Below are 27,482 nucleotides of genomic sequence, written 5' to 3' on the forward strand. Positions count from 1 at the left end.
CTCACTTGTACTAAGGGAGAAGAACCTCTCTCACCTGTACTAAGGGAGAAGGGTTTGTAACTTTCGGCAGAGGGGAGAGAGATAGAGAGAATGGCGGTTCCAAGAAGGATGAATGGAGTTCGAGAAGAGGCGGTTCCAAGAAGGATGAATGGAGTTCATGACCTCACTGATGATAGTAGGGCATTCTGGAACGGTGCGGAGCTCGGCGATGTCGACCAGCTTCGCCATGCCCTTGGTATCTTTATCTCTGTACTCTACCTTCTCTTCACTTTCTCTTCTCTCTGTCCTCTAATCTATCTTCTCTCTGATACTTTCTCTTATCTTGCTTCTTTTTCTACCTTTATCTCCGTACTCTACGATCTCTACTTCTTGCCTCTCTGTCTTTTGATTCCCTACTCTTTCTGTTTATGTCTCATCATTTCCATTTGTTGCCACTTGCTGTTATAGTTGTGACGACTTTATGTCGTTTTCATTCCTTAAGTTTTGTTATATTTTTTTGTTTCTTGTTTTCTTTTGCATTTCAGTTTTGTTATCTTTGTTTTGCTTTTTGTTTTCTCTTTAATGATGATATTTCAGTATAGTCTGATCTAGATTTCGGGCAATATGATGGGGGAAGCTCATGAAGTGTTTAGGTTTCCCGATGAATTCGTCCCTAAAAGATTTGGCAGCAATATTTATCTCTAGATGTTGCAGAACTGACAAACTATTAATTATCTTGTGCATTACATGTCATTAGAATCCCAATGAGAATTTCAATCAGTGTAAGAAATGGCCATTTCTTTTATTATTACTGGTGTAGTGAAGAGGTGATTTCGATTTTCACAATTTGTTTCATGAGGTTCATCCTTCTCATATTGATTTATGCTGCACCATAGTAGAGATCATTGCACCCAATCTTCCTTCTTCTGCATGAAGTTCGAATATGCCTATTTCATGGAAGTTACATGATTGTAATGTATCATTGAATCTGTAATTTGTTCAAACTCTGGCTTTAGTACCATTTGTAATCTGAAAAATCTGTTTTGGTTCATCTTATGATGATAATTATGATCCACATCAATGTTATCCATGTAGCTCGCTCATTCATCAGGGTGTGCATAACAAAGAAGCACCCTTGTACTTAATTATTAACATGTTTTAGCATATCTTTTGATAGAGCTTGTATTGCTGAGATATGTTAGAGTTAACATGCAAATGCTGGAGTTAGTTCTTTCTCTCCTTCACTATCTCATAGTGCTGAGGGCTTTAATGTTTGGCTCAACCATTCCTAGAACAAGAAGACTACATGTAATTGTGATGCCCATGTCTCCAACTTAGGCAGATGACAATATTTATTAATCTTGGTTTCATTGGTTGTGTCTATTCTTTCATCAAATAACAGCAGCACTTTTTTTGCAGCAATCGCATGTCTCATGATATGCGATCAAACCATGTAGTTTTGCCATTCAATCTATTAGTGATTATGTACCAAAGATTTCCTTTGGACAAGAGGAACAAAAACCTTTCTTTTCTGATCGTTACAAGTTTTACATATGTCACTCGTGTTGTGTGACTGGTTAGCTTTAATAGTATACCAGAGACCTGAAATTTGAATATTTTTTTTTATATTTCTACCTTATATCAGTCTTAGACAACCTTGAAAATCCTGATTGAAGTTTGGATATTCAAGTGCTTGTTGTGATCCAGGATTTTTCAAGCACTAACAAGGCCGTATGCCTATTCTGAAATTCAAATGTGATCAGCTTAAGTGATCTTCAATTTTTTGTTTAGCATATCATTAAATTCTCGACAGAGTTTGTACTGTCTACCTAACGAGAATGGAAGAGTTTACCCTGTCAAGCCAACCACATTTTCCTATTGTCTTTGTCCCATGCTATGCTTTCATAATATACTGAATTTAGATACATATTTTTGGCATAATTGATTTTAACTGTTCTGCAAGGAACAAAAATCCTTGTGTTCATGTACATGAATGCTACATCCAGTGGGGGATGCAATGCCGCTTAGGATCTTTGTAGCTGTCTCTGTGGTCGCCCCTAGGGGGCTAGCCCATAGATGGGCGCCTTAGCTGAGGTACCGGCCTTGCCTACTCATGGACTGAGAGCGTATCACCGTTGGGCCATGGGCAAAATTGTCTTTCTACCCTCTATAAGGGGAGAATCGAGAATGAAAACAAAAATTGAAGATAGTTAACTTTTTTTGGGAAAGAAATGAAAAAAGTTCAAGAAATATTCTCAAGTCCAATTCTTGGATAGGATTCATTCCACTGTTTCTAGAGAGGTTAAAAAATGCTCTATTCGGGTTATTTACAGCCTATTATGTGTGTGTGTGTGTGTTTCAAATGCATATATATGAATATAAATGCGTATTGGGCACCTCAAAACCAAGTTGCCACCTAGGAAATTGCATCATGCTGAGGCACTCCACCCCCTAGGTCGCTTGGGCACAGCCTGGTCCCTTTTGAAACATTGATGATGGTGAGTGTTTTAGACGTATGAAGAAATAAAACTAGATGAGATGAATGATTGTTTAGTGGTACCACGAGTTTAGGTGATAGTGAGAACTACGAAAGCGTACTTGTGGATGGGTTTGATGCTTAGGAAGGATCTGGAGGAGGAGGTCCACTTGAATTCACTTGTATGAACATTGGGGGATTGAGTTGGGATTTAGGTGAGAGAGGAGTTTGGAGTTTGGACATTGCGCACCAATCTAAAATCTAAAATTCTCCTCTTGAGTAATACCTTGATTAGACTCTTATGGAATGGAGTACCTTACATCTTCCCATAAAGTACCTCTCTGGAAATGTAATACCTTCTTCAACTTGTGGCCAAAGCATTTACACCCCTTTTGGAGGTAGATTATCCTAACAATGCATTTTGACAGACTTGGCATATTTTGTTTTTATATTTCATTAAGTTTACTAGGTTTATTTAAGTTGAAAAAAAACTCAATATAACGCTAATATAGCGTAATAAATATCATGGGACTCATTTCTCAATCACCATGGGGTACTTCATGTGTTTGTAATGATATGATAATATGTAGAGGAATAACTGCGTTAATAGTCGATAAAAAAAAATGTTAAAAGTTATACTTCCCTAGTGTAAACTTCCACAAGCATGCACATATCTATGCACCATTTACCATTGACGTACCAATACTATGCACGAATTTCATAATGGATTTTGCCAACGTCCTACACATGGCCTTTTGAGTTTAGTGTCCCCAGTTGTATCTTTAAAGTATCCATATCTTAACGAATGTCGTCCTCTGCCAAAACATACCCATTACGTTTGTCAATCTAGTGTACCAGTAATTGTATCCATGCCCCATATGAACTCTTGGTGATTATATTTGGATCCAATGTTGTAGGACTTAATGGGTAGTTCCGAGATTTCCTTGAGTTGATCCAACCCATACAAATTTTGGGTGAAACTTGGGTTTTCTTGAATCTTGGCTAAAAACTGTTTGACCTGAGTTTTGTTTGACTTTGGTTGGGCCCAACTAGGCTGAACTAGTCATCTTTTTGAAAAAAAGATGAGCAATGAACGAAAATTAAGCCGCCTTGCCGCCTAGGTGGCCTGGCTGACAAACTGTGTAGAAGGTGGGGTCTGGGCAGGCATGCCTAAGGTGGGTGCCTTGGCAGTCTGGGCTCCCCGCCTACTACCATCCCTTAAAAGAAAAACGAAGGAAGAAATTGAAATCCACCGAAACAAAAATAAGGCCTGGTATTGCCTCTCTCTCTCTCTCTCGGGTCCATGTGCTCACTCTACAAATGAGAAGAAGAAGAAGAAGAAGAAGCAAACAAAAGTTGCACGAAGGTTGGCCTCTTTCTCTCTCAAGTGTTCTACTAGAGTGTCTCCTTGGTAGAAGAGCCAAGCCTGAAGAAGAAGAAGAAGAAGTGCGTAGGAAGCAAACAAAAGTTGCACAAAGGTTGGCCTCTTTCTCTCTCAAGTGTTCTACTAGTGTGTCTCCTTGGTCGAAGAGCCAAGCCTGCGTAGGAAGCAAACAAAAGTTGCACAAAGGTTGGCCTCTTTCTCTCTCACATACACCCATAAAGATACACATGGATCCATATGCTCCCTCTTTACATGTAAGAAGCAGAAAAAGTAGAAGATGACCTCCAAGTGTTTGATGCGAGGTCCCTCTCTCTCATAGATTCTCTTTCTCTCTCTCTCTCTCTCTCCATATCGTCCATGTGTTCGAGATCTCTCTCTCACAAATACAGATCTGAAAGGAAGAAAAAAGCAAGGAGGATAATCTTTTAGAATTTCATGCGAGACCTCACGCACACACATACATGCGCATGCACATACACACACACACTAAACACATACACACACTCATTCACAACACACACACACACACAAACCAACATATGGCCCCCACCCCAACCCTCTTCCCTTTGGGCCGCCCAAGTATCTGGGCGCCCGCCTAGGCGGCGTAGACCCTTGCGGCTGCATCCGCCTTCTTTGACATTGATGATGTCTGTATTTTGTCTTGTTTTCGTTATTGCAGCCTTTTCCACAATAATTTTTTTATCTAATGGCAACCTTCTCTTTGCCTTCTTATTCTTCTCTCTAACACACATCAATCTTTGTCTATTTGTAAATAAGCTTTCAAAAAAAAAAAAATTACTTAGATGTTATATTGATTCTAGGATGAACAATGGACCATTAAAGTGAAAAGGAAATGGCCACAATCGCTGACTACCCATTTCAAAATTTTGGTACGTCAACTTACTCCCTGTTGCATCCATTGGTCCAGGGAAGGGCATTGCGACTATTGACTTCTTGTAGCGGTTCCATACATGTGATGGAATGGCTTCATTACTTTCACTATTGCGATGATACCAATTTATATTTGGGTCATCACTTCTTATTTTAATAGATTGGACCATGAATGAAAATCATGCATTGTATTGGATGTGCATAGGCATTTGGAATTTTTTTTGAGTTTTTGGTAATTTGTAAATTTTTTGAAATTTGGTTGAATAAACAATATGTTTTTTTTATTTTTATTTTTTTCTTGACATCCACTTCCATTTTTTTTTTATTTTTTATGATATGTTGCTTTTGAATTATTATTAACTCGATCCCAAGTAGGTTGATTTCACCTCGGAGTTGGATTGAGTTTGAGTCAAGTCCCTCTAACTATACCCAAATACCTCTAGGAGGGGGTTTTTCTTCCATCCTATCATACTATTTTATTGGGGGATTCCCTGGATTTGAACTTTGGTGTATGATCCATAGTTGTTTGGAGCAGGAGCGGGAGCAGGTGAGGAACTTGAGTGGGATCAATAGCTTGATAGCAACCTACTTTGGGAGCACCTAGGATTCTGGTCTAGGTATACTAGGTTTATATGATAGCACTTGGGGATATATAATTTTATTTTAAAGTAATTTAACAGTGGAAATGTATTATCCACTTTTGGCATCATCTATACACAATGAGAAATCTGTAGCATAAAAGTCCCATAAAAAAAAATTGAGCAAAATGAGAATGTAGGATCATGATAAGAACCAAATTTAGGAATTGCCCGAGTCCCTATTGTAAACAGGCAACCTAGGGAGATTCATTATTGTGAGAAGAGAATCGCTCGGCAAGTTCAGGACCATCTAGGACAGTGAAATCTCTTGGGGCCAAGGCGTCTCGAATCACTAGTTTTCAACCTAGTCAGTTCATTGGTTTTCAACCACTAATGCAAACTATGACTATGAAACTGGAAAACAAAATATTCAGCATGTGGTCATTAGTTAGAAAATTATCAGAAAGTAAACAATTAGCACAAAGTAAAAGGTGCTCGGTTCAAAATTCAAAATTTTTTGAAACTCCTCCTTGGATCGATATCTTTTTAAACTTGGATCATGTCCCCATTTTAAAAGGGGTCATGATCTCCCTTTCACAAAGATCATAGCGATTATAGCCAGGGATTGAGATATCTATATGATAGGGATCGAGATCCCATGATTTGGGCAAGCAAGCTTTGCTCAGGTTCCAATTTGGAGATTCTTGTTGAGATTCGGAGGGGATCGCCACCCAACAAAGTTTCCCATATCTATGGTATGATGTTATGATCTTGAGAAAATTTGATCATTGCTTTTTCCAGAAACACTGTAGTATTATTTTAGCTTAGAAAGTTGGCTTTGGCATTCTGATGAGTGATAATCATTTGCAATTGCTTGGGCCTAAACATCTGAATGATATAAACTAGAAAGACCATCTCATGGGTTTCATTGTTTTGAAAATGAAGTTAACTTTGCTTAGATGGGCTTTGTGACTGATGGTGCGGCTGTGCTGCTACTTATGATTGTTAGTCTACGTTTGTACATTCATACAATGCGGCTTTTGTGGGCTCTTGTTCTAAGGCTACAATATATTTTGTAAGACTGTAGCTACCCAATTTAAAGTGCGACATCAGATTGGATGCATAGGCATGTGTGGCTTCACACTGTGTTACACACATGGCTTTCTACACATGTGCAAGCCTGTGTGTGCAACCACACGTGTTTGGCCTGGCACATGTCTGATGGCGCCGCAAGTTCACTTGATCAATTTCATGGTCCGACGGGGCCATGTGACCTCATGTGGGCCCATGTGCCTGCACCTTGCCTGTGCAGGTGGGCCACCTAATCTATAGGTTCACATCGCTGGAAGTGCACCTCGATGGTTCATAGCATGACCGCCCGGTTGGACCATAGCAAGTTTCGATTTCCCACGGGACCTAGAGGTGCACTAGATGCGCTGCCTGTTTATGCACTATTGTGGCGTGGTTCCTTACAGTGGATCCTCGCGATGAACCGTTGAGGGACCAAGGCATTCACTTTGTGCAACGTATTTTTTACGTGCCTGTGCATCTTGTATTTGAGCCATTCACGTTTGTGCGTTCACGACGCAACCTTGAATCCAACTAGACACCTATAGGGCCTACTAACGTCCAAAAATCAAGAAAAAACACAAAAAATGAATAGAAAAAGATGTAGAAAAAATGTTTTTGTTTTTTGCTCATTAAACAGCACCAGTTATCAGATCCGAAGGTGGATTTCTACTCAAACGACTTTGAAACTAATGTTGTAAACTGGATGAACCTAGAAAGGCAATAGAAACCCAAAATTAAAGGATTGGTTCGAATCCACATTCCTTTTCGGATCGTCCTGTGCGGCTAATATAAATTCTTTTGGTTTTCCTCCTCGAACGCATCATCTGATTTGAGAGTTTGATGCTGTAACCTTAGGCCTGCAATCAATTACTAGAAATGAGAGAATTGTATGCACAGTCCAAATCCCTGAGCCTGATTGATGGAAGTGGCTTAGAGTGATCTCACCATTTTTGGTTTTTAGAGGTCTATGTAGGACTAGCTTTTTCTAGAGAGAGAAAGTACTCTTATGCAAGAAAAGAGAACATACCCAAGGAGAGAGGAGAGAGAAAGTTACATTTTCAATTGGATTAATCTTTTCTCATCTCTCTCAAATCCCCTTTTATAGAAGTGGTCCCCTTTTAAGGGGTTAACAACTTCCCATAATTTCCCATTATCTTTTTGGATTTCTTAATCTTACTTATCAAGAAAATCGTTCTTGTTCTCTCTCCTTATCTCATAAAGCAAAAAGTCCTATGATATCAAAACTATGCCCTTACGGACAAGGGGTGGACCTCACCCAAAAACTAACAATAGTATCAGAGCCGTTATGGTGGAAACCCTCCTTCCGATTTGATAATCGATGTAGTTTAATGTGTGACAACACATAAATATTTGTTAAGGATATTTTTCCTTTCTATTTTTGTGTTTATTTTTGGATGCTAGTAGGCCCTTGTAAGTGTCTGGTTTGATTTAGGGTAATGTCTTGCACCGACAGGTGCAAATAACTCTATTGCATGCCCAAGATGCATTGGACGCCCTAGTCCCTCGGTGGTTACCACGAGGGACCATGCTACAATAGTGTGTGGACAGGCAGTGCGTGTGTGCGCTATGTTCCTCCAGGTCACGTGGGAAGCGTGAATCTGCTGTGGTCTTGTGTGGTAATCATGCGACTTACCATCGAGGTGCACGTCTATCGATGTGAATTCATGGGACAGGTGACACACTTGTGCATGCAAGGTGTAGGCATGTGGGCCCACGTGAGGTCACGTGGTCGTGGCGGACCATGGCATTGATCAAGCGGACCTACAAGTGCACACCCAGCTGTGTGGACCCTTAGCTTGGCACACATGCCAAAAAAGGGTGGGGGGGGGGGCTCGCTCACACACACGTGTCAAGCCAAACATGTGCGGTTGCGCATACAGGCTTGTATGAAAAGGCATGTCCTAACACACATGTGGAATGACATACATGCAACGCCACACGTGCTTATGCACCCCTTATGATTCCGTATTTTAAATTGTGCGGCAGAAATCTTACAAAATATCGTGCAGCCTTAGAACGGGAGCCTACAAAAGCTGCAATGTGAAAATGCATAAGTGGCCTTACATTTTAAGTGAGGCTGCAACCGCACCATTAAATTGTACAGCCTTTAACTTGTCTTTTGAGGCTGCACTCTTGTAGGTGAGCCTGCAGCCGTACAATATGATTGTGCAACCTCTCTCCCTGTCCCATGAAACCGCATTGTTGAGGTGATGTTGTGGTTGCACCAATTTTTGTTCGACCTTGGCTTTGTGTTGCCTTGCCTGTGGCTGCACTTTGCTACAGTTCAGCCTCAAATCTTGCGTGGGGCATGACTTTGCATCCGGATGTCTGATTTTGGCGAGCCTTATATATAGTTTTGGGCCAGCTCACGAAGAGGAACACAACAATCAGGTTCTTATCTATTGATTTAACTTCTAAGACCCTGTTTTGGCCCTGTTTTTATTTTACACACATTTTTGGCTATGTTGTGGTTGCGATCGATGTCGATACTGCGATCGATGTTGATATCGCTTTGGTAATATGATTGCATTCTTTTGGATATTGACTTCCATTGGTTTGCCCCTTTTCCATGTTAGATTTTGCATCTGGGATGCAACACTAACTTGATGACGTGAGTCAAGGGCATTGCTCTCTAGAATTGACCCGATCCTGATTACTAGCCTTAGCCCCATTTTGGCTGCACGAAATTTTCGTTTAAGGTTACTCTGGGAGTATGGCTCGTTAATTCTTGAAAACGTAAGCAAGTGCTTAAATCAATGGTACATGTGTGTGAATGCCTGAGTGGGTATGAACAAACCCTTATCCGTAATATGCATTGTGTTTTGCCTCCTTTCTTCACATGTGTAGATTGCTATGACCTCTAAGAATGTGATTACCGACTTCCTTAGAGTGGAAAAACTGGATTTCAATAATCATGCCATGTTGTACGGGAAGATCCATTACGTACTTGATGAGTAAGGGGTAATCAAACATTTGACCACCAGTATGAACCCTCGGAAGAAGGCACGAGTGCACAGTTGCATTGTGATATGGATGCTTATCAGAATTGGCTCAAGAGAGATTGTTGTGCATGTTTTACCATATTAAGTAGTATGCACAATGATCTAATTGCGCACTTTGACAGCTATCTGACCAGGGAAATGTGGAGTGCTTTACAACTTTAGTTTGATGGTAATTCAGCTACTAGAAACGCGCGCTCACGTTGGCATTTGAGATGTACAAAATGCTGCCAAAAGTCTCCTTGACAGAGCATTTGAGAAAAATGTTATAGGTGATTCGTGACCTGAGCATTGTTGGTAATGCTATGAGTGATGAGACACAAATTTTGGTAGTGCTTTGTTCACTCCCTTCTTTTAGGGAGCAAATGAAGATAATTATGACCCATGATGAGAATTTTAAGATATTTGCGCATTTATCTCACTATCTAGTGCTTGAGATAGAACGCCGCTCTGTGTGAACCTTGTCTAATGGGAAAATCAACTAGGAAACCATTCCCTAAAGCTCAGCGATTGAATGAACTCTTAGAAATGATTCACTCCAACAAATGTGGTCCCTTTAATGTGAAATCCTGTGACGAATCCTGGTACTTCATCAGTTTTGTTGATGATTCTCACACTATGGTTATATGTACTTAATCTCACATAAATCTCATGCAATTGTGATTGCTTCCAGAGATTTAAGCTGAAAGTTGAGATCCAGGCAGGGAAGAGGGTTAAGGTTCTTAGAACTGACGGGGGGTACGAGTATAATTTTGACTTGTTCAGAAAGTTTTGTGAAGAATATGGGATTTGTCTATAGGAAATGATGTCATATACTCTGCAGCAAAATGGTTTTCTAGAGCCAAATGGACATGGTGAGGTCCATGATGGCACGTGCGAATCTCCTAGTTACTTTTTGGGGAGATGCTTTGTTGATTGCTATGTACATCCTAAGTATGGTGCCTTCAAAATCAGTACCCAAAACCCGTTATGAGTTGTGGACTGGTAGAAAGCTTGACCTATCACACTTTCGCCCATGGGCGTTGGCTGGATTCTTGTATATACCAACTGATTTGACCAGTAAACTAGATAAGAGGTCCACTGTGTGTACTTTTGTTAGATATCTTGAAAACTCAAAGGGGAATATTGTATGTTATGATTCTGAAGAGGGTAGCTTACAAAAGGTCGAATCCTGCGATGTGAACTTCATTGAGACCAATGTTCAAAAATGCGGATTCAGGTGTCTACGCGTTTTGGGTGTCTGGCCGCCTAAGCACTCGCCCAGGAACATGCTATGCGCACAATCGTCAAAACAATTGAACCACACCCCCCCCCCTTCCCCCTTCTCCCCCCTGGATATGAGTTTATTGAATATATAAGATTAAGATGTTGCTATGTTAGTTTTACAATAGGACTTTACTCATTAAGATATCATATAATTAAGAATTTAAGAATTAAGATATATGATATGATATCATTAAGATGTTAGTTTCAAAACAGTATGGCTTAATATTACTTTACAATAAGACTTAAATGAATATATAAGATCTTAGTTTCACTTTAAGAATTAATTCTTAAATTCATTAAGATATCACATAAATACATAATCAATTATTTATCAAATAAAAGAAAACTATAATAACAGAATAATGAAATATAACACATTGTACAAAAACGGAATTAACTATTCATAAAAGAATATATGCTCAATTTCATTGTCCAAATGAGAAAAATGCCAATTAATCAAAAAAAATAAATCAATCTTTTACGTGCAAACATGTAAATATATTGTAAGAGAAAAGAAAAAAAAAGAAGAAAAGAAAAAAAAAGAGAAAAGACGCATGATTCACAACATGATATATTGCAGCAAAATAAAATCAAAACCCTCTTCCAAATAAGATAATACTTTAAATATCAAAATCAAATCGATGTCAGTGCAAACCTCATCCATTGGGTCGTCAAAAGTTTTCAAAATCAACTACTAGAAGCTCCAAATCCACCATCGAACTATTGCCTTTGTTTTGGGAAGAAATCGAAAATGAAAAATTATCGATCTTTCGTTAAATCACAAAAGAGTGGTGGTTTTTGGGGGGTTTTCTCACCGTAAAGGCCACAATATTTTTTTTGGGGGTATAGAATACCCCCCAAAACCCTCCCCCCTTAAAAAATTAAATTTTTGACCTCACCAAGGTTTTTTTTTCGCACGTCTGCAAAGTGTCACAGGGCGGTGCCTTAGTGGGCGCCTAGACAGTAACGCCTAGGCAGTCTCCCAGAGACAGGGCGCATAATGACCCCACCCAGACAATTCCTAGGCGTTCTTTGAATTTTTTGGCCTAGTCGGCCGCCTGGGTGGTCAGGCGGCCGAATTTTCGAACAATGATTGGGACCAGTTCCCAAGTAGGAAGATTGGGTTGACAATGGACCTATATGCGATGGCTGATACTCATACAAAGAGTGGTGAGGAAATTCCTCCACTAATAGACGATTGTGGGACTATTCCCATGGTCATTGAGGACATTGGGAGTGAACTATCATTCATTCCTGAACCTCATAGGAGTGCACATGGTAGAGTTCATCGGAGACATTTTTCGATCGAAAGGGAATATGTCTAACCTGCATCTCCATTGATGAGGTGAACCCCGTTCATACTAGGAAGCAATGAGATCTAATACAGTCAAGTGGATTGCCGCAATGGATGAAGAGATTAGTTCCATGAAGAACCGAGTCTAGGAGCTCTTGGATCTTCCTCCTGAAGAAAGGGCCATTGATGGTGAGAATGACCGCAATTCGCTTGGTACTTGCCATTGCAACACATTTGGACTTGGAACTTTACCAAATGGATGTTAAGATGGCACGACAATATGGAGGAGATATATGGGAAGCAGCCACAGAGCTATGACATCCATGGGAAAGAACAAAAAGTCTGTATACTTGCCAGGTCCATTTATGGACTGAAACAATCCTCCAGGCAATGGTATATGACATTTCATAGAGTTGGAGCTATATGGATTTTCAATGATTGAGCAGCACCACTGCGTGTATGTCAAATGTCATTAAGAAACTTTCATTATTTTGTCATTATATGTTGACGACATTCTAATGGCAAGTAATGACAAGGAGATGATCAATGCCACTACTTGCCAAGTCCATTTATGGATTGAAACAATCCTCCAGGCAATGGTATATGACATTTCATAGAGTTGGAGCTATATGGATTTTCAATGATTGAGCAGCACCACTGCGTGTATGTCAAATGTCATTAAGAAACTTTCATTATTTTGTCATTATATGTTGACGACATTCTAATGGCAAGTAATGACAAGGAGATGATCAATGCCACTAAGGAGTGGTTGTCCTTCAATTTTGACATGAAGGACATGGGCGAGGCACATTATGTGCTTGGTTTTAAGATCGAGCACGATGACCCTAAGAGGCTCTTAATTTAATCCATGGAGACCTACATAAAGAAAATCTTCGGTTTAGTATAAGTGTCAGCGTATAGATACTCCTGTTGAGAAGGGTCATTTCATCATCATCATCATTATCATGATTTTCATAGCTGTTTCCTAATTAATTGGGTTCGGCTACATGAGTCCTAGTTCGCCATTCTGTTCTATTATAGGACATACCCTCAGTGAGGCCATAAGTTCCCATATCTTTTTTGACTATTTCCAATGACATCGTTTTGGGTCTACCCTCTAACCTTTTCAGTCCTTCTACTTGAACTAAGTCGCATCATCTAAGATGACTTGTACTTCGTCGGCGCCGCACATAGCCAACCCACCCAAGTCTACTCTCTCTCATCTTATCGTCTATTGGTGTCATACTTAGATTCTCTCCAATGGATTCGTTTGGATTTCTATTGCTTCTTGTCTTGTTACTCATCCATCTCAACATCCTCATCTTTGCTACATTCATTCTATGGGTGTATTGTTTTTTATCCGCCCAACATTTCGCCCCATGGAGCAAAGCTGATCTCACAACTATCCTATAGAACTTGCCCTTCAGCTTCATTAGTATGCAGTGATCACATAGAATTCCAGTTGCACATCTCCATTACGCTCACCCAGTTCTAATTCTGTTTGCTACCCCTTCCTCAATCTCTCAATTTTCCAAGATTATCAACCCAAGATATCGAAAGTGAAGTCTTTTTTGTATTTCCTGCATGTCAATCTTAACTACTTCTTTGTCTTTACGCATATTATTACTAAACTTGTATTCCAAATAATTTGTTTTAGTCCGACGAATTTTAAAACCTTTGGATTCTAGAGCATCCCTTCGAAGTTCTAACTTTATGTTGACACCGTTTCGAGTCTCATTGATCAAAACTATGTCATTTGCAAACAACATGCACCATGGTACCTCCTCGTGTGGGTTCCTAGTTAGGTCGTCTATAATTAGGACAAGGAGGTAAACGCTCAATGCTGACCCTTGATATAGACCTGTTGTCACTGAAAACTCACTCGTCTCTCTACTAGTGTTCGTACAGTAGTTTGTGCTCCATCATACCTATCTCTCACCAAGTCGATGTAGTGTTTGGAGACTCCTTTCTTTTTCAATACCCACTAAATCAAATCTCGAGCTACTTTATCATATGCTTTCTCTGGATCAATAAAGACCATGTGGATGTCTTTTCCCTTTGTCATAAATTTCTCAATCAGTTGCCAAGTAAAAAGAATAACGTCAGTTGTTGACCTTCCTAGCATAAAACCAAATTGGTTTTCAGATACACTCGTTTCGTGCCTTAGTCATTGCTCAATCATTCTCTCTTAGAGCTTCATAGTATGGTTCATAAGCTTGATTCGTTGATAGTTCGCATAATTATGTATCTCCTTTGTTCTTGTAAATAGGTACCACAATACTTTTCTTTCATTCGTTTGACATTTTCTTTATTCACAATACCTTGGTGAACAACTTCGCTAGCAAGTCAATGCCAGTCTCCCCCATGCACTTCCAAACCTCAATCGGTATACCATGTGATCCTAAAGCTTTTCCTATCCACGTCCTTTTTTTTTTGAGAAATGTTTACTTTGTATTATGAAAAGGGGGTTACATGGTACATACATGGAAAACCGAGAGGACCCTGAGGGTGGGTCTCACGGGAAAAGGAGAAATAGAAAGAAGAGAGGCCTGGGCTTATAAAGTTGCCTGTAACCTATACATCATGAAGACGTAAGAGTGAGAACAAAAGAGAAAGAGAGCAAACATGAGCTGCTGGGGTATAGCTTGTGTTAAAAAACGGGGTGCTTTACGGGGTTGCTTGTAGGCTGCAATGTTTCCTAGGTCCGTCTTTCACTAACAAGTCTGCGAGTTCGTTTGACGTCCGCCAGGTATGCCTCCAAGAGGCATCCATATCCTGGCATAAGTGAGCGATCTCAACAAATATATGGGTAAGATACCAAAGTGGTCGAGCTGTCCCGTTAGCCCATGCTATCATGTTTTTGGAGTCTCCTTCAATCTGTAATTTGTTGCACCCTTCTAAGTTGAAGGATCTTAGGCCCATGAGCAGAGCCGATGCTTTGACAAATTGTGAGTCATGGTGACCACGGTATTCAGAGAAGGTGAATAGTATCTGTTTGTTATGGTCTCTGAAAACCCCACCCACCCCTGCATGGCTAGGGTTCCCTAACGCGCAACCATCAAAGTTGAACTTGATGGTGCTTTCAGGTGGGGCCTGCCAGTTATTGGCTCTCTTGGGTTTATGAGGCCTGTGTCTGAGTATATTTTACCAATTTGAGAGGAATGAGTTGGCTGGTATGCCTGAGAACATTTTGTGATTTGTGGCCCAAAAGGTAGACTTGAGAAGTGATCTTGTGGAAGAGACTTTGGAGTTATTACATTGTCCCTTGAAGATCCTGGAATTTCTCTCTATCCATAGGCTCCATATAGTTGCAGCAACTGTGGCTCCCCACAGTGCCTTCCCTGCTCTTGGCCAGTATGCCATTAGTTCCATGGAGTCAAGGATTTTAGGGATGGTGGAGTTACCCAAGAGATATTGAACTACTGTAGAACTTCAGTCCATAGTTCATGTGCAAGGTTACATTGTATGAAGAGATGGGGGCTGGTTTCTTCATCACCCTAGCACCTCACATACCTATTTGCCATTTGATGGCCTCTCTTTTGCAATTGATCCATCGTTAGAGCCTGTTGAGCAATAGATATCCAATTAAACATTTGGATTTTGGGAGGGGCTATTGTAGCACGGATTTAGGATTATGACGATAGGTAGTGGGCTGGGAAAGCGGAGAAGGTTCCAAGGGGGTCTGGGGTCCAAAATAATTTATCCTGTCCCTGAGGGGGAATGAAAAAGGAGTCTAGTAAGGCCAAGAGAGAAGTGAAGGATGTAGTTTCATCATCATTAAGGTTCCTTCTGAAGTTGGGATTCCAAATCCCTTTGTTTCGTAGGATAGGTAGTTCCTCTACCACTGTTGCGTACTTGTTAATGGCTAAGGACAACAGGGAGGGATATGTGTCTTTTAGAGATGAGGGACCTACCCAAAGATCATACCAGAATTTGATTCTAGTGCCCTCCTTGGTTTGGAATCTAATATATTTTTTAAAGGATGGGAGAACAGCTGAGAGAGACTTCCCCACTCCTGAGGCCTGAGTAGCAGTATTTGCTTCTGGTAACCAAGCGTTCCAAGGGACGCGATATTTGTATCGCAGAACTTGAGCCCAAAGAGAGTTAGGTTGAGTAGCGAAACACCACCACCATTTGCCAAGAAGGGCTCAATTGTAAAGTCTCAGGTTTCTAATCCCTGGACCCCCTAGGGGTTTAGGCAGGCGTATATTGTGCTAGGGTATCAGGTGATACTTGTTTTTCTCTTGCTGGCCAGACCAAAGAAATTCCTCATCAACTGTTGTAAACGGTCTGCCACCGAGCAAGGGATTTGGAAGAGGGACATCATATAGACAGGGGTGTTAGCTAGCGTGGCTTTGACGAGAGTAGTTCGGCCAGCCATAGAAAGGTATCTGCCTTTCCAACCTGCAAGGCGCCTGTCCACATTGTATCTTTTTGGGTTTGCCCAAGCCCAAAGGAAGACCTAGGAAAGTGGAGGGAGGTCCTCAATTGTACAACCCCAATCACGAATAAGGGCTTTGGTCTCCTCGGGGGTGATAGCAACTCCCATCATTTTTTATTTTCGCATGTTGACTTTGAACCCAGTTGCCCCTTGGAAGTAGTCGAGTAACAACCTAAGGTTTTCAGTCTCTACAGCAGAAGTGTCCAGGAGTACCAGCGTATCGTCTGCGTATTGCAGGTGAGATACAATAGGTCCTGAAAGAAGGCCTGCTTGGTACAGTTTGGAAAGAGAGCGGCTGAAAACTTCAGCCGCGATGGTTAAAAGGAAGGGAGAAAGGGGGTCCCCTTGGTGCAATCCTCTCGACGAAGGGAAGAAACCTTTTGGTGTGCCATTGATGAGGATAGAAAAGTTGGGATGTGAGTAACAACCTCGCATCCACTTTCTCCATCTTTCCTGGAAGCCCTTCCTTTTCATAGTTTCTTTGAGAATGGACCAATCAACGTGGTTGTAAGCTTTTTCCAAATCATTTTTGAAAATCAGGCCAGGTTTCTTGGATTTATAGTGTGTGTGGATGCACTCATGCGCCACCAGTGGCCCATCTAGCACTCAAAGCTTCTTTCACTTTTGACATCCTAGTCTTACGGATGTGTCTATGACCTCTGCCCTCATTTGTATCGACAATTCATTCTTCTGCTATGTTCTCATTGTGTTTTTCATTTAATAATTTTTGAAAATAAAATCTCCACCTTTCATTGACCTTTTCATCCTTCACCTAGACCCTTTAATCCTCACTCTTAATGCTTTTAATATGGTTTAGATCTCTACACTCTTTATGTCTTATTTTTGCTAATTTGAAGATATCTTTTCTCCTTCTTTTGTTCCCAATTTATTGTATAGATTATCATATGCCTTTAATTTAGCTTTACTTACTATTTTTTTAACGTTTTTCTCAGCATTTTTATACTCTTCTAAGTTTTGATCATTTCTATTTCACTGCCAAGGTTTTAAACATGATCATTTTTTGCTAATGGACTTCTGAACCTCGTCGCTCCACCACCAAGTTTCTTTATCAGAGTTTCTTTTCCTTTTAGATTCTCCTAAAACTTCTAGAGGGTCATGTAATTAGTCTAATCCATTGTCCCAAGACTGAGGCTGAAAAAGAGAAGATGTCCTGTGTACGGGACTAGATATCTCTTATGCGATAGGACTTGTTACTCATTACCAGAGCATGAGAGTGTCTAGAAACCAATTCTCTTGACTTAGAATGCAATGCAGACAAAATACAAGACAATACACCTTTAAATTTTCCAATACACTTGAAAACACAACCTGCAAAATCAAATTACAGCAAGGTCACTATAACTACAAAATACACTCAAATGAGAGGATACAACTCAATTAGGGTCTCGTGCACATGAATAAAACTAGGTAGAAAAAGAGATCATTAAACTACACATGTATAGTGTGCATTTGAAAATTTTGCGCCATGCAAATTTACAAAGCAAAATTCAATGGATCACGACCATGGGAAGCCAATCAGAGCTCTCAGGTGCTCGGTTTACGGATTTGGGTCTTAGCTATGTGCCGTTGGGTGACATGCGATGGTATACCTAAAAAATCGAGGCAATTCATCATCTAACAGAATGCAAGCATCTATTGAGACACACGTAAAACAGTAAAGAATTTGCAGAGATCTAACGATCAAATCAAGTAGGAAAATAGTGGGAGAAAATCGGGCTCTTAAAACACAAAACCGGTTCAATTGAGTTCACAATTCGGTCCACACAATTTCATCATAGTTTCTTCTTATAAAAACCACAATTCAAGGGATCAAACAGAAGATATAAGTGACTGATATGATCATAAAAATCTCAGAGAAATATCAGTAACCAAAAATCAAAGGGGAAATCTCATGGAAACTAAATTAAAATATGTATGGATGATGCCTTCAACCATATGGATCAAAGATGATTCAAGGGATCCAGGTTCTAATTATCAAGGTTGAAGAAATGCTACTGTAATTGAGAATTTGTAGCAAGGAGGAACAAAGAGAATCAATGAAAATGGAAGAGATATTACTCAATTGTTGAAGGCTTGAAGTCTAAATCATCCATTATTTGAATTTGATTTTTGGATCACCATTAATAGAGTAGTGTGGGAGCGTCAATGGAGCTCTCTCTCACCTTAACTTGAAGGTAGCTTTTTAGAGAGAGAAAAGAAGAAGAGACTTGGCTTGGGCGTGCCACACAGTGAGTGAAGAGAGAGACTATGGCATACCACATTTAGAGAGAGAGTGAAATGACCTCATCTGTGAAATGAAGGCTCAAAGGGGTATTTATAAGCTTCTAACCCTTAAGTGTGCACATGCTTCTAGATTGATGAATCTTGGGCCTTCCATGCCATCTTCCAATGGCTATAAAGAGAGGTTTGATCTTAGCCTACCATCCACCATCATGCCATCAAGATGTGTGGTATAGATTTAAATACCTTTATCCTCCTTTTTACACTCCAATTTCCCTCGTTATTAAAATACTCATTCTCTTTACATTTAATAAAATCAAAACCAAGATGGAGGGTATACCTCTATGGTAATTTGACAAATATTCAAGTAAAAAACAAATCTCAAAAGTTCCATTTATTTTATAAGAGCATGTGTGGCTAATGAAATCATGCCACCTAAGTTAGGTGGTTAATTGCACATTTAACCATGTGTACAAACCCCTCGCTTGAAGCTTTAAACATGTGTTAAAATGATTTTTCCAAAATCTCAATATTTCACAAAATACCATAAAACAATGCCCTGAAGCCACCATGTGGATGCCCATTGGTCATTTGGGTGTTCTGTGTGGGTCTCGGACGATTGTCCTTGTTTGTCATTTCTTTTAAAAAATTCTGGAAAAGGGAGTTTTTTGCTCACAAAAAATCCTGTTTTTTTTTCCAAAAATCTTAAAAATCATTTTAATGATTTTGCGTCAAAATAAATCATTTTGGCATTAAGGAAATTAATATCCTTGGAGTTGAATTACGAATTAGAGCATACCACTCGATTAGAATCGGAATCCAAAGCCCCCTTCTCAATATGACCCAACAAACTGCTGACCCACTGTGTATAATCTGGAGCTCATGATCTCAGCCTATCCAAGTAAAACCAATGTGTGACCTTGAATCCCCATGTATACGTGGATATCTGGTGCACCCTCTAGAGGACATGCACACACATGGTGTGGGGTTCCTCTCTTGGCACGGGCATACCTCTAATCAGTGGATCTTTAGAAGTGCAGCTTCCCATACATTGCGACTGTATATGTACATGCTACAAGAATGTTCTAAGAGTAAGGGATTTAAGCCAATGTCCTCTATTGGCCCTAACCTTCCCGTACATGACAATTTGTCACTGAGCTCGTATCACATAAACACATTAGTCACATAGCCTTGGCCCCACGCAGTCATGAGGCACAAACATAACAACCAACCTTGACTAAGACGTAACCCTCAACCCTCTTCGTACCTCCCATGCATATAAATCCTCCTCATAACTAAGACGGGGTTCTGTATCTCTTTTACTCCCATTGAAGTTAAGAGCCATTAAAATGTCGAAATTTAAGGCCTTGAAAGGACATAATTCCAACAGAGCAATCCGGGTCCGGAGCATTGGCATGCTGTGCAGAGGATACTCTGATATCTCCAGGGAACTGTGGAGTACTAGTTGGTCTTTCGAGGAAGTGATATTACATTGTGAGGATTTAGTGATGCTGATTGGGCGGGTTACTTGGATGAATGCAAGTCAATGTTAGGATATGTCTTCACTCTGAGAGGAGGAGCTATTTCTTGTTGTAGCAAGAAGCAAAGTGTGTGGCACTATCGACTTTGGAGGCAGAGTATATTGCTTGTTGTGCAACATCGCAGGAGGGTGTGTGACTTAGATGGTTCTTGTGAGCCCTAGGGGTCGTATCGAGTGCTAGATAGCCTGTGACAATGTTTTGCGGCAACATTCTAGCACCGGCTTTTGCAAAGGCAAATAATCACAGTAAGACAAATTAAAACACATCGACATCAAGTATCATTATTTGCGAGATTTCATTGACAAAAAGGATATATTTATATGGTATATTCCCACGAGCAGGATGGTTGTGGATCTCTTTACTAAGCTTATAACTAGAGAGATGCATAGGGCTCATGTCAAGGGAATGGAATTGAGATGCCTGTGGTTATTTTTTTATTATGTAACAGACTCATGTCAGACTCCTTATTTATGCATGAATATTGATTTTGCTTTTACCATTTATGTGCAAGATTTATTGTATTATGGTTTGTTTAACATGCACGCATGTTTTTGATTGCACATTCACACTTGCACACTAGGACGAGTATTCATTGTAAAGAAAAATCGTCGGTAGGCTAGGGTATACTTCTCGCACAGCATGACCACCCTCGTGTCGAGGACACTGGAGGATGAGACACACACTAGGTGTAAGTTTTTCTTGATAATAAGATCGAGATGAGATTCCATGGTTAGGAATTGACATGATCCATATATATGTTTTCATCCTACTGGATCATGTGGCCTTTATGATAGCCACGTGTGAGCATCGGGGATGTTCAAGTTACTTAGATCCGACCATGGGGAACACATTGGATGCGATGGGATGCATGGCTGTGACTGAATTAGGTCCTACATGGTGTAAATCTGACGTAAATCATAGTACTTTATGTATTTTACACCGTTGCGTGTGACTTACATCACACGTGCCTAGCGAGGCCACTACTACCAATAGAGGTAGTGGTGTATAGGATGATCCCCATTCGCTATTACACCATGCGAGATATAGCCCAGTCACGTGGTGACCTGAGTGCTCTTATTGACCTTGTGATTATATTAGGAAGTGCAGACTTGGTGTCGCTACTCAATGTTGTCAGATTTGCTTCAGAGTCTTATTCGGTTTGATCAGAAAAATGAAGCAATTCGGTGCTTCGGCCAATTTGAGGGAAGACTTCGGACTTTTTTAAAATTTAATATAAATAAATTAGATGTTTTTATATAAAATAAACAAAAAGAATAGAAAAGTTAATGTAAAAAATAAAAAAATAAAAAAAATACATTTATATAGCTATTTCATTGCTGACCAAAGCAGACCCGAAGCATACCTGAAGCGGTCCGAATTTGACCAAAGCAGCCCGAAGCGTCCGAATCTGGCCGAAGCGACAACACCAAGCTTCACTTCTCCTCGGTTTATTCCTAAAATCTGAAGGCGTTGGCCTCTTCGGTCGAAACGAACCGAATTTGATAACATTGTTGCTACTTTAACATGCTCATCCATAGCTATGTATGATACGGTCGGGTTGGGCAAATCTAGGAAAGCAGGCAAGTCAAAATGGTGGCTTCGGGGGCAAAACTAGGAAAGCAGTCAAGTCAATATTGTAGGGCTAGGGTAAGACCATTGGCATCATACTCCAAATGGTTCATAGAGAGATTATTATATTCCATAATGCATCAGCTGTACAATGACATACATTTTACTTGGATGTTCTTCTGCAAAGTGTTTTTCAAAAACTAAAATAATATAATATAATATTTTTGCAAATGAATTTCTTGGCATGCTTGAGAAGTATGTTTTATTTGATGAGTTCAGTGGTAGTATACGATGGGGTTGGGTGGTCTCTTGAGCATAGAGGGCTCAAGAGAGAAAAAGTGCTCTTATAGGATCTATCTGAGCTACTTCCATCAATTGGGCTCGGGGATTTGAACCGTGTATGTAGTTCTCTTGGTTCTAGTAATTGAGAGTGGGCATGAGGTTGCAACATCGAACTCTCAAATCGGTGGTGACGTTCTCGAGGAGGAAAACACGGAAAAGTTCGTATAAGCTGGACGAGAGGATCCAAAAAGATATGTGGTTTCTATCCAATACTCTTGTTTTTGTGTTTCCACTGCCATTCTGGGTTCATCCCAATTTCCAAAAGAGATGATCAACTGTATTGAGGTTCACGGGAATTCAGAGACAGGTGGAATGTATTAAGATATGACTTGCAGTGACAAGAAGCTGTAGAAGGTCTTCTTCTTCAACACCATTGATAGTATGGGAATAAATAGATAAGTCGATCTTTTGTCCTCTTATAGGTAATAGGGATGGGTATAGAACAGAATTCTCAAGTTATGTTATCATATGGAATAATGGTAACTGATAGAGGAAGTTTACAGGGAACTGGTAAATTGCTGGGAGACTGGAAAATTTCACGCGAGGGGTTTTTCAACTTCTGAGTGGAATCTGTTAATTATCCCTAATGTTTGTTTGAAAACTAATTTGAGCAGGTGTGACCAGGGAATCTATGAACTATTGCAATGTGCAGGATTGTTAGAGATACCTAGTGAATGTCATTGGTACTGGTTGATACCTTTTTGGGAAAGTAACCAGAAAACAATAGCTTAATTTAAATGACATTAATGTCTTCTATACAAGCAGTTGTTTCAATTGAAGGCTCGTTTTGGCACCTTGCAATGATGCTGAAGAAATGACTCATATTCTGGCAGATCTTTTGTGATTTAAATTGCATATGCATAGGAGTAGCTATGGATAACTAGGACTGTTTTTGTGAGAGAAGTCTCTTTTCCTTAGAAAGTTGGACTTTGTCTTAATATGGTAAAGAGTATAAATAGTTCCATTACAGCAGTAGCCATAAAAAATGGACAAGTATCAAGAGTCGATTTGTGCAATGACGTAAAAAGTTTGATGCGGGGCTGGGCCCTGAGCACAAGAAAATCTCTGGCTGCCACTCCGTCTTAGCTAATGTATCATCTGCAATGTTTGTCTCACCCCAAACATGTTCGAAGGGAACTTGCAGGTCCCTGCAAAGCTTGAGGATTTTGTTGAACAAATGTTCAAGCTGCCATGGGTAGTTCTTCTTCATTTGAGGTCCATGTAATGGCATACAATGAGTTCTTCTTCCACTTCGAGCATGTAGCTCCTGTTGGAGTTGAAGAATTGAAGCCCGCTGTGAGGCCACAGCCTCCACGCTGGTTGAGTTCTCAGTGTCCGTGGGGCTTGACTAGGATAGCAAGAGATTAGGCACATGCAATATGAAAATCCTTCTAACACCTGCTGGGACCTGTTTGTCTATAGAGCAAATGATCGAAGTTGAGCTTGATGGAACCAGTTACCTGAGGCAGCCATAGGTTGGATATCTGGACCTCCATGGGGGTTATTGCCAGGCATTTACAACAATCCCTTTCAAAGAAATCTCTCTCTTCCCTCTCTCCCCCATCTCTCTATTTCTCTCTCTCTCAATTGCTCCTCTCCGCATTCTTGCAAAGTCTCTTCAGTTTATCACACACATCCTCATCTCAATTACTCTTCTAAAGTCTATCTAGCTTTTCTGTCTTTTTGTGATCTCTTCTTTTTTGGTGAGCCTATTCACGCACTTAGAGGCCAAAAGAAATGGTGGCATATATGATGAAAGCCCAACTTTAAGAAAATCTGATGCAGGCCAGCCAATGAAGTCCTTATGATTTCTGGCCCAAAAGGTGACTGTTGATTTAGTTTTGTTCTTCACCGTCCCCTGCTGTTTTCGTTACTGTCGAAAATCTAGAATTTCAATCGAGCCAGATAGCTGCCAGGGTAGTGGCCAAAGGAAGAGGCCAGCTGCAGGGAACAGTGGGGAGAAATACTATAAGAAAAGTTTAATGGATGTTCTTGCGCCAGATCCCTACTCAATCGAGGAGGCCTTGGATGAAGGGTTCCTGCACCTCTAAGAAGCGTTAAGAGGGGCAGCTCTTCCCTTTTTTATTTATTTGAATTATAAATAACTAGATTGTAGCATTTATGTTTTAAAAAACATGTAGATTTTCTTACATTGTAACAGAAACAAGGATGTGAAAATGCAGTGACTTCCGCTTCAGTCTGCAGAGATAAACTCCAATTCCCTGGATTATTAGCTAAGTACATTGCTGCTCTCCTTATGAAAATTAATACTGGGTTGACATTGATTACCACAAGAAAAAAAGGAATAGTTCAGTTGACATTGAGGGTGAATACTTGGGATCACTGTCTTCTCCGGTTGAACCTGGTCATAGGCAAGCTGGATCACTGTGGATGTGTTCTTACTCAGTCACTTGAAGGCTGAATGTGTTAATTATGTGTATGAGAAGGCTTTGAACAGGCATGGAAGCTGTGGCTCTGTGTTTCTCCTCCAAGTCTTCTAAACCATTGCACCTATCCGCTTAACCCCCCTTATGGCAATACTACTCCGTTTGATCTTCTTCCGTCCCTCCCTTTTCTTTCCTCCTTTCTTTGTTGAGAGGGTGGATACCCCTGATCCCTAGCCCAATGACAACTTTTAGGTTGCCTCTGCTTCTGTTCACACCCTACGATCTCTTTCCACCCAACGTGCTTATACTTGTCCCTCTAATCCTCACCCTACTCCCTTGTTGATCATAACGTTGCTGCCCTCCTACAATTGTGCATCTCAATGCTCCTACTGCCTATGTTTCCAAACCTCTGATCCTAAATCAACCCATATTCCTCTGGCCCCTCTTTTCCACAAATATTCTAAGCTCATTAAACCCCCATTATCCCCTATCATCCTCCCCCTTCCCCAAACTCCTCTCTCCAACCACATTCAATGCATGACAACTCCCTCACACCCACACCTGCCACCATAATTCCAACTTCTGCTTTGCATCAACCTCCTATCCTTCTGCCCCTCTATACCATGCATACAGAACCTCTCGAGCCTCAAACCCTCTCCCATCAACTAAACCAACCTTGCTAGATGATGTTGAGAAAGGCATGAATCTCCACTCTTGTAGAACTGTGAATCCAAGTTCCCCAAAAATCAGATATGTCTCAGAACTGATAGCTCTTTTCCTTTGGGATAATTTAATTTATTAGTTTTGTCACTGCAAACTCTGTATATTCTTCTTTAAACAGTCTCAGAAGTATGGACTCAATAATGATGTTCGTTCGAATGACTTAGGCGAACTGAGTTTTTGCAAATTTATGACAGTTATGGTACAACGCAACATGCAAGGTCATTCAAGATTCATGAGCCATGGAGTGGGGCATTTGGAAGCTTGTGAGAGTTCTATCCACACCCTGATAGTCATTGGGAATTATAGGTTTTGTTGTCATTTTTGTTGGATCTTGTTAGAAAGATATTTATAATTTAAAGTGCAACATCTTTAGCTGTTAGAATTGCTACTGAATTCTGTTTCCAGGCCAAATATTAACAATTCCTTAGAAACTCCCATCTTATTATTGGGATGCAAACGTTGAAATATCCAATCTGCAATTGGTTGTGAATTTATATTCTAGTTGGTTTATAAGAACTCAGTACTTTGTTCAAATAATAAATTTAAATTGCATTATGTGATCCTTGTTCATAACTATCCTAGTGCTTTTTAGAATTACGTGATCCCTGTTTGTATCTATACAAAACCTATGCATGTGTGATGAGTTTCTTAATGGGTGCAGATAATTTAGATGGCAGCATTGATGTTCCTCTGGAGGGTGGGTATACTGCCCTTCATTTGACATGCATGCTTGGTTTCTTGCCGTGTGTCCAGGTTGGTTACAGTTGAATGTTTCAACATTTTCTGTCTTTTATAGTTTATTCAATCAGTATAATGAAAAGAGCCCTACACTTGCTTGGCCCTCAGCTGTTGTTAGAGAGAGGAGCAAACTTGGAGGTGGCCAGTGGTTTACTTAGGATGTTTCCTCTTCATAGTGCTTGTAAAGGAGGCATAACCCCGACTCTATCAAATTACATTTCTCGTTCTTCCTAGTTCCCAACATCGACTTAGTTCATGGCCTGCTTGATCTCTTGCAGGATCCACTGAAGTTGTTGAATTTTTGATAAATACTGTTCCATACTCAGAGGTTGTCAAGAGGATACTAAACACTGGTGATAAAGATGGTGACACTGTGAGAGAATGCCGGAACTATCATGTGTTATTGTGTTTGTGAATAGTTTACCTTATGTGTTGATTGATTGTGTGTGATGATCGGTCCATCCAGCCTCTTCACCTTGCGGCTCTTGGAGGGCACTTGGAACTGGTGCCGCTCTTAGTTAGAGAAGGGGCTTCTCTCACTGCTGCAAATGTTGAAGGAATGGTTTGATGCGGTCACTTTCAATCTTAGAAATCCTCTCACCATCTTGGTTCTCATTGCTTGCTACCTTTTGCAGGTTCCTGCAGTGCTTGCGTGGCCGGAGACTGAAGTCAGACGCTTCTTGGATGAAGCTGCTGCTGCTGCTGCCAGTGCTTCAAATTCTCACTAGGCTTGGATAGTTCGACTAAGGCTTTCTTGGGTTCTTGGTATTTTACAGGAGATCCATCAAATAGTTATTATCGTTTATCGGGTCTCATCTATTCACATGTACCCAAATAGTTTTTGACAGCCTTTTAGGGGTTTTGGCACGTTGGCCATTACTTAGGAGTGAATTTACTAGATGGTTTGGCTTGTAGGCCATATTAGTTACTGGAAATGTTTTCCTTGATTCAAACGGAAAGGCTGACTTCATCAAGTGAATGATACGTGCAGGGGTAAAGAGGTTCCATACTTACTGTGATTTTGGATGGAGGTTCCTAAAGTAGCGCGCATAGTAGAGATTGTGCACGAATGCATGATTGTAATCATGGGCTCATGGTATTCAGGTGAGAACAGGTCTTTGGGGGCTTCATTAGAACTACTCTCTTTTGCCTTTCTGTTTTGAATGTAACATAAAAAGACTTCATAATTCGTATCTCTCTGTCAGATGTTGAAGTGCAATCACTCTCTTAATGTTCAGGTGCAATTCAATGATGGTTTTTCTACTTTTATAAGTTGTCTATTAATGTGGTTTCCTCTATCTCTCTCTCTTTAAAATCTATTGTACTATTTTCTTACACTAAAGGAGTTAGTGTGGTTTTTACTCGTCTTGGAAGGATGAATGATATGATGTTGAGCAGCTGGCGGACACCGTGTGGCTGCCTGCCGTACGCTCTTTTTCCTTTCTGTTTTGAATGTAAGATAAAACGATTCATAATTCGTATCGAGTGCAGGAGAGGCCTGATGTTTGTCAAAATTGGGCCTTGTATTCTTTTTTCGGGCA

At 40.3% G+C, this 27,482-nt stretch overlaps 1 protein-coding gene across 13 annotated transcripts; it reads left to right on the top strand.

The window, feature by feature from the left end:
• On the top strand, positions 1-27,208 carry LOC105420232 (uncharacterized). 13 transcript variants are annotated; one of them, XM_088872669.1, is made up of 8 exons: positions 1-235; positions 25,398-25,466; positions 25,865-25,956; positions 26,050-26,131; positions 26,220-26,314; positions 26,408-26,503; positions 26,577-26,706; positions 26,933-27,208. In XM_088872669.1, the coding sequence occupies exons 1-7, from the start codon at positions 91-93 to the stop codon at positions 26,667-26,669; spliced, it is 672 nt and encodes a 223-aa protein (XP_088728795.1). In that variant the 5' UTR covers positions 1-90; the 3' UTR covers positions 26,670-26,706; positions 26,933-27,208. The 13 variants fall into 13 exon arrangements, with proteins under 13 accessions (XP_088728795.1, XP_020519515.2, XP_088728798.1 ...); XM_020663856.2 differs by having other exon boundaries at positions 26,577-27,208; XM_088872672.1 differs by lacking the exon at positions 26,408-26,503.
• Positions 27,209-27,482: the final 274 nt, after the last annotated feature.

The sequence above is a fragment of the Amborella trichopoda genome, chromosome 7 (assembly GCF_054954075.1).
Source record: "Amborella trichopoda isolate Santa Cruz 75 chromosome 7, AtrichopodaSantaCruz75HAP2 v2.0, whole genome shotgun sequence".
NCBI lineage: Eukaryota > Viridiplantae > Streptophyta > Magnoliopsida > Amborellales > Amborellaceae > Amborella > Amborella trichopoda.

Bases quoted from the DNA above. Each gene is read 5' to 3' on its own strand.
- LOC105420232 (XM_020663856.2), top strand. From the start codon at position 91: ATGGCGGTTCCAAGAAGGATGAATGGAGTTCGAGAAGAGGCGGTTCCA. The intron at 26,132-26,219 runs GCATAACCCCGA...GATCTCTTGCAG, and splicing joins TCATAGTGCTTGTAAAGGAG to GATCCACTGAAGTTGTTGAA. The intron at 26,315-26,407 runs GTGAGAGAATGC...CGGTCCATCCAG, and splicing joins GTGATAAAGATGGTGACACT to CCTCTTCACCTTGCGGCTCT.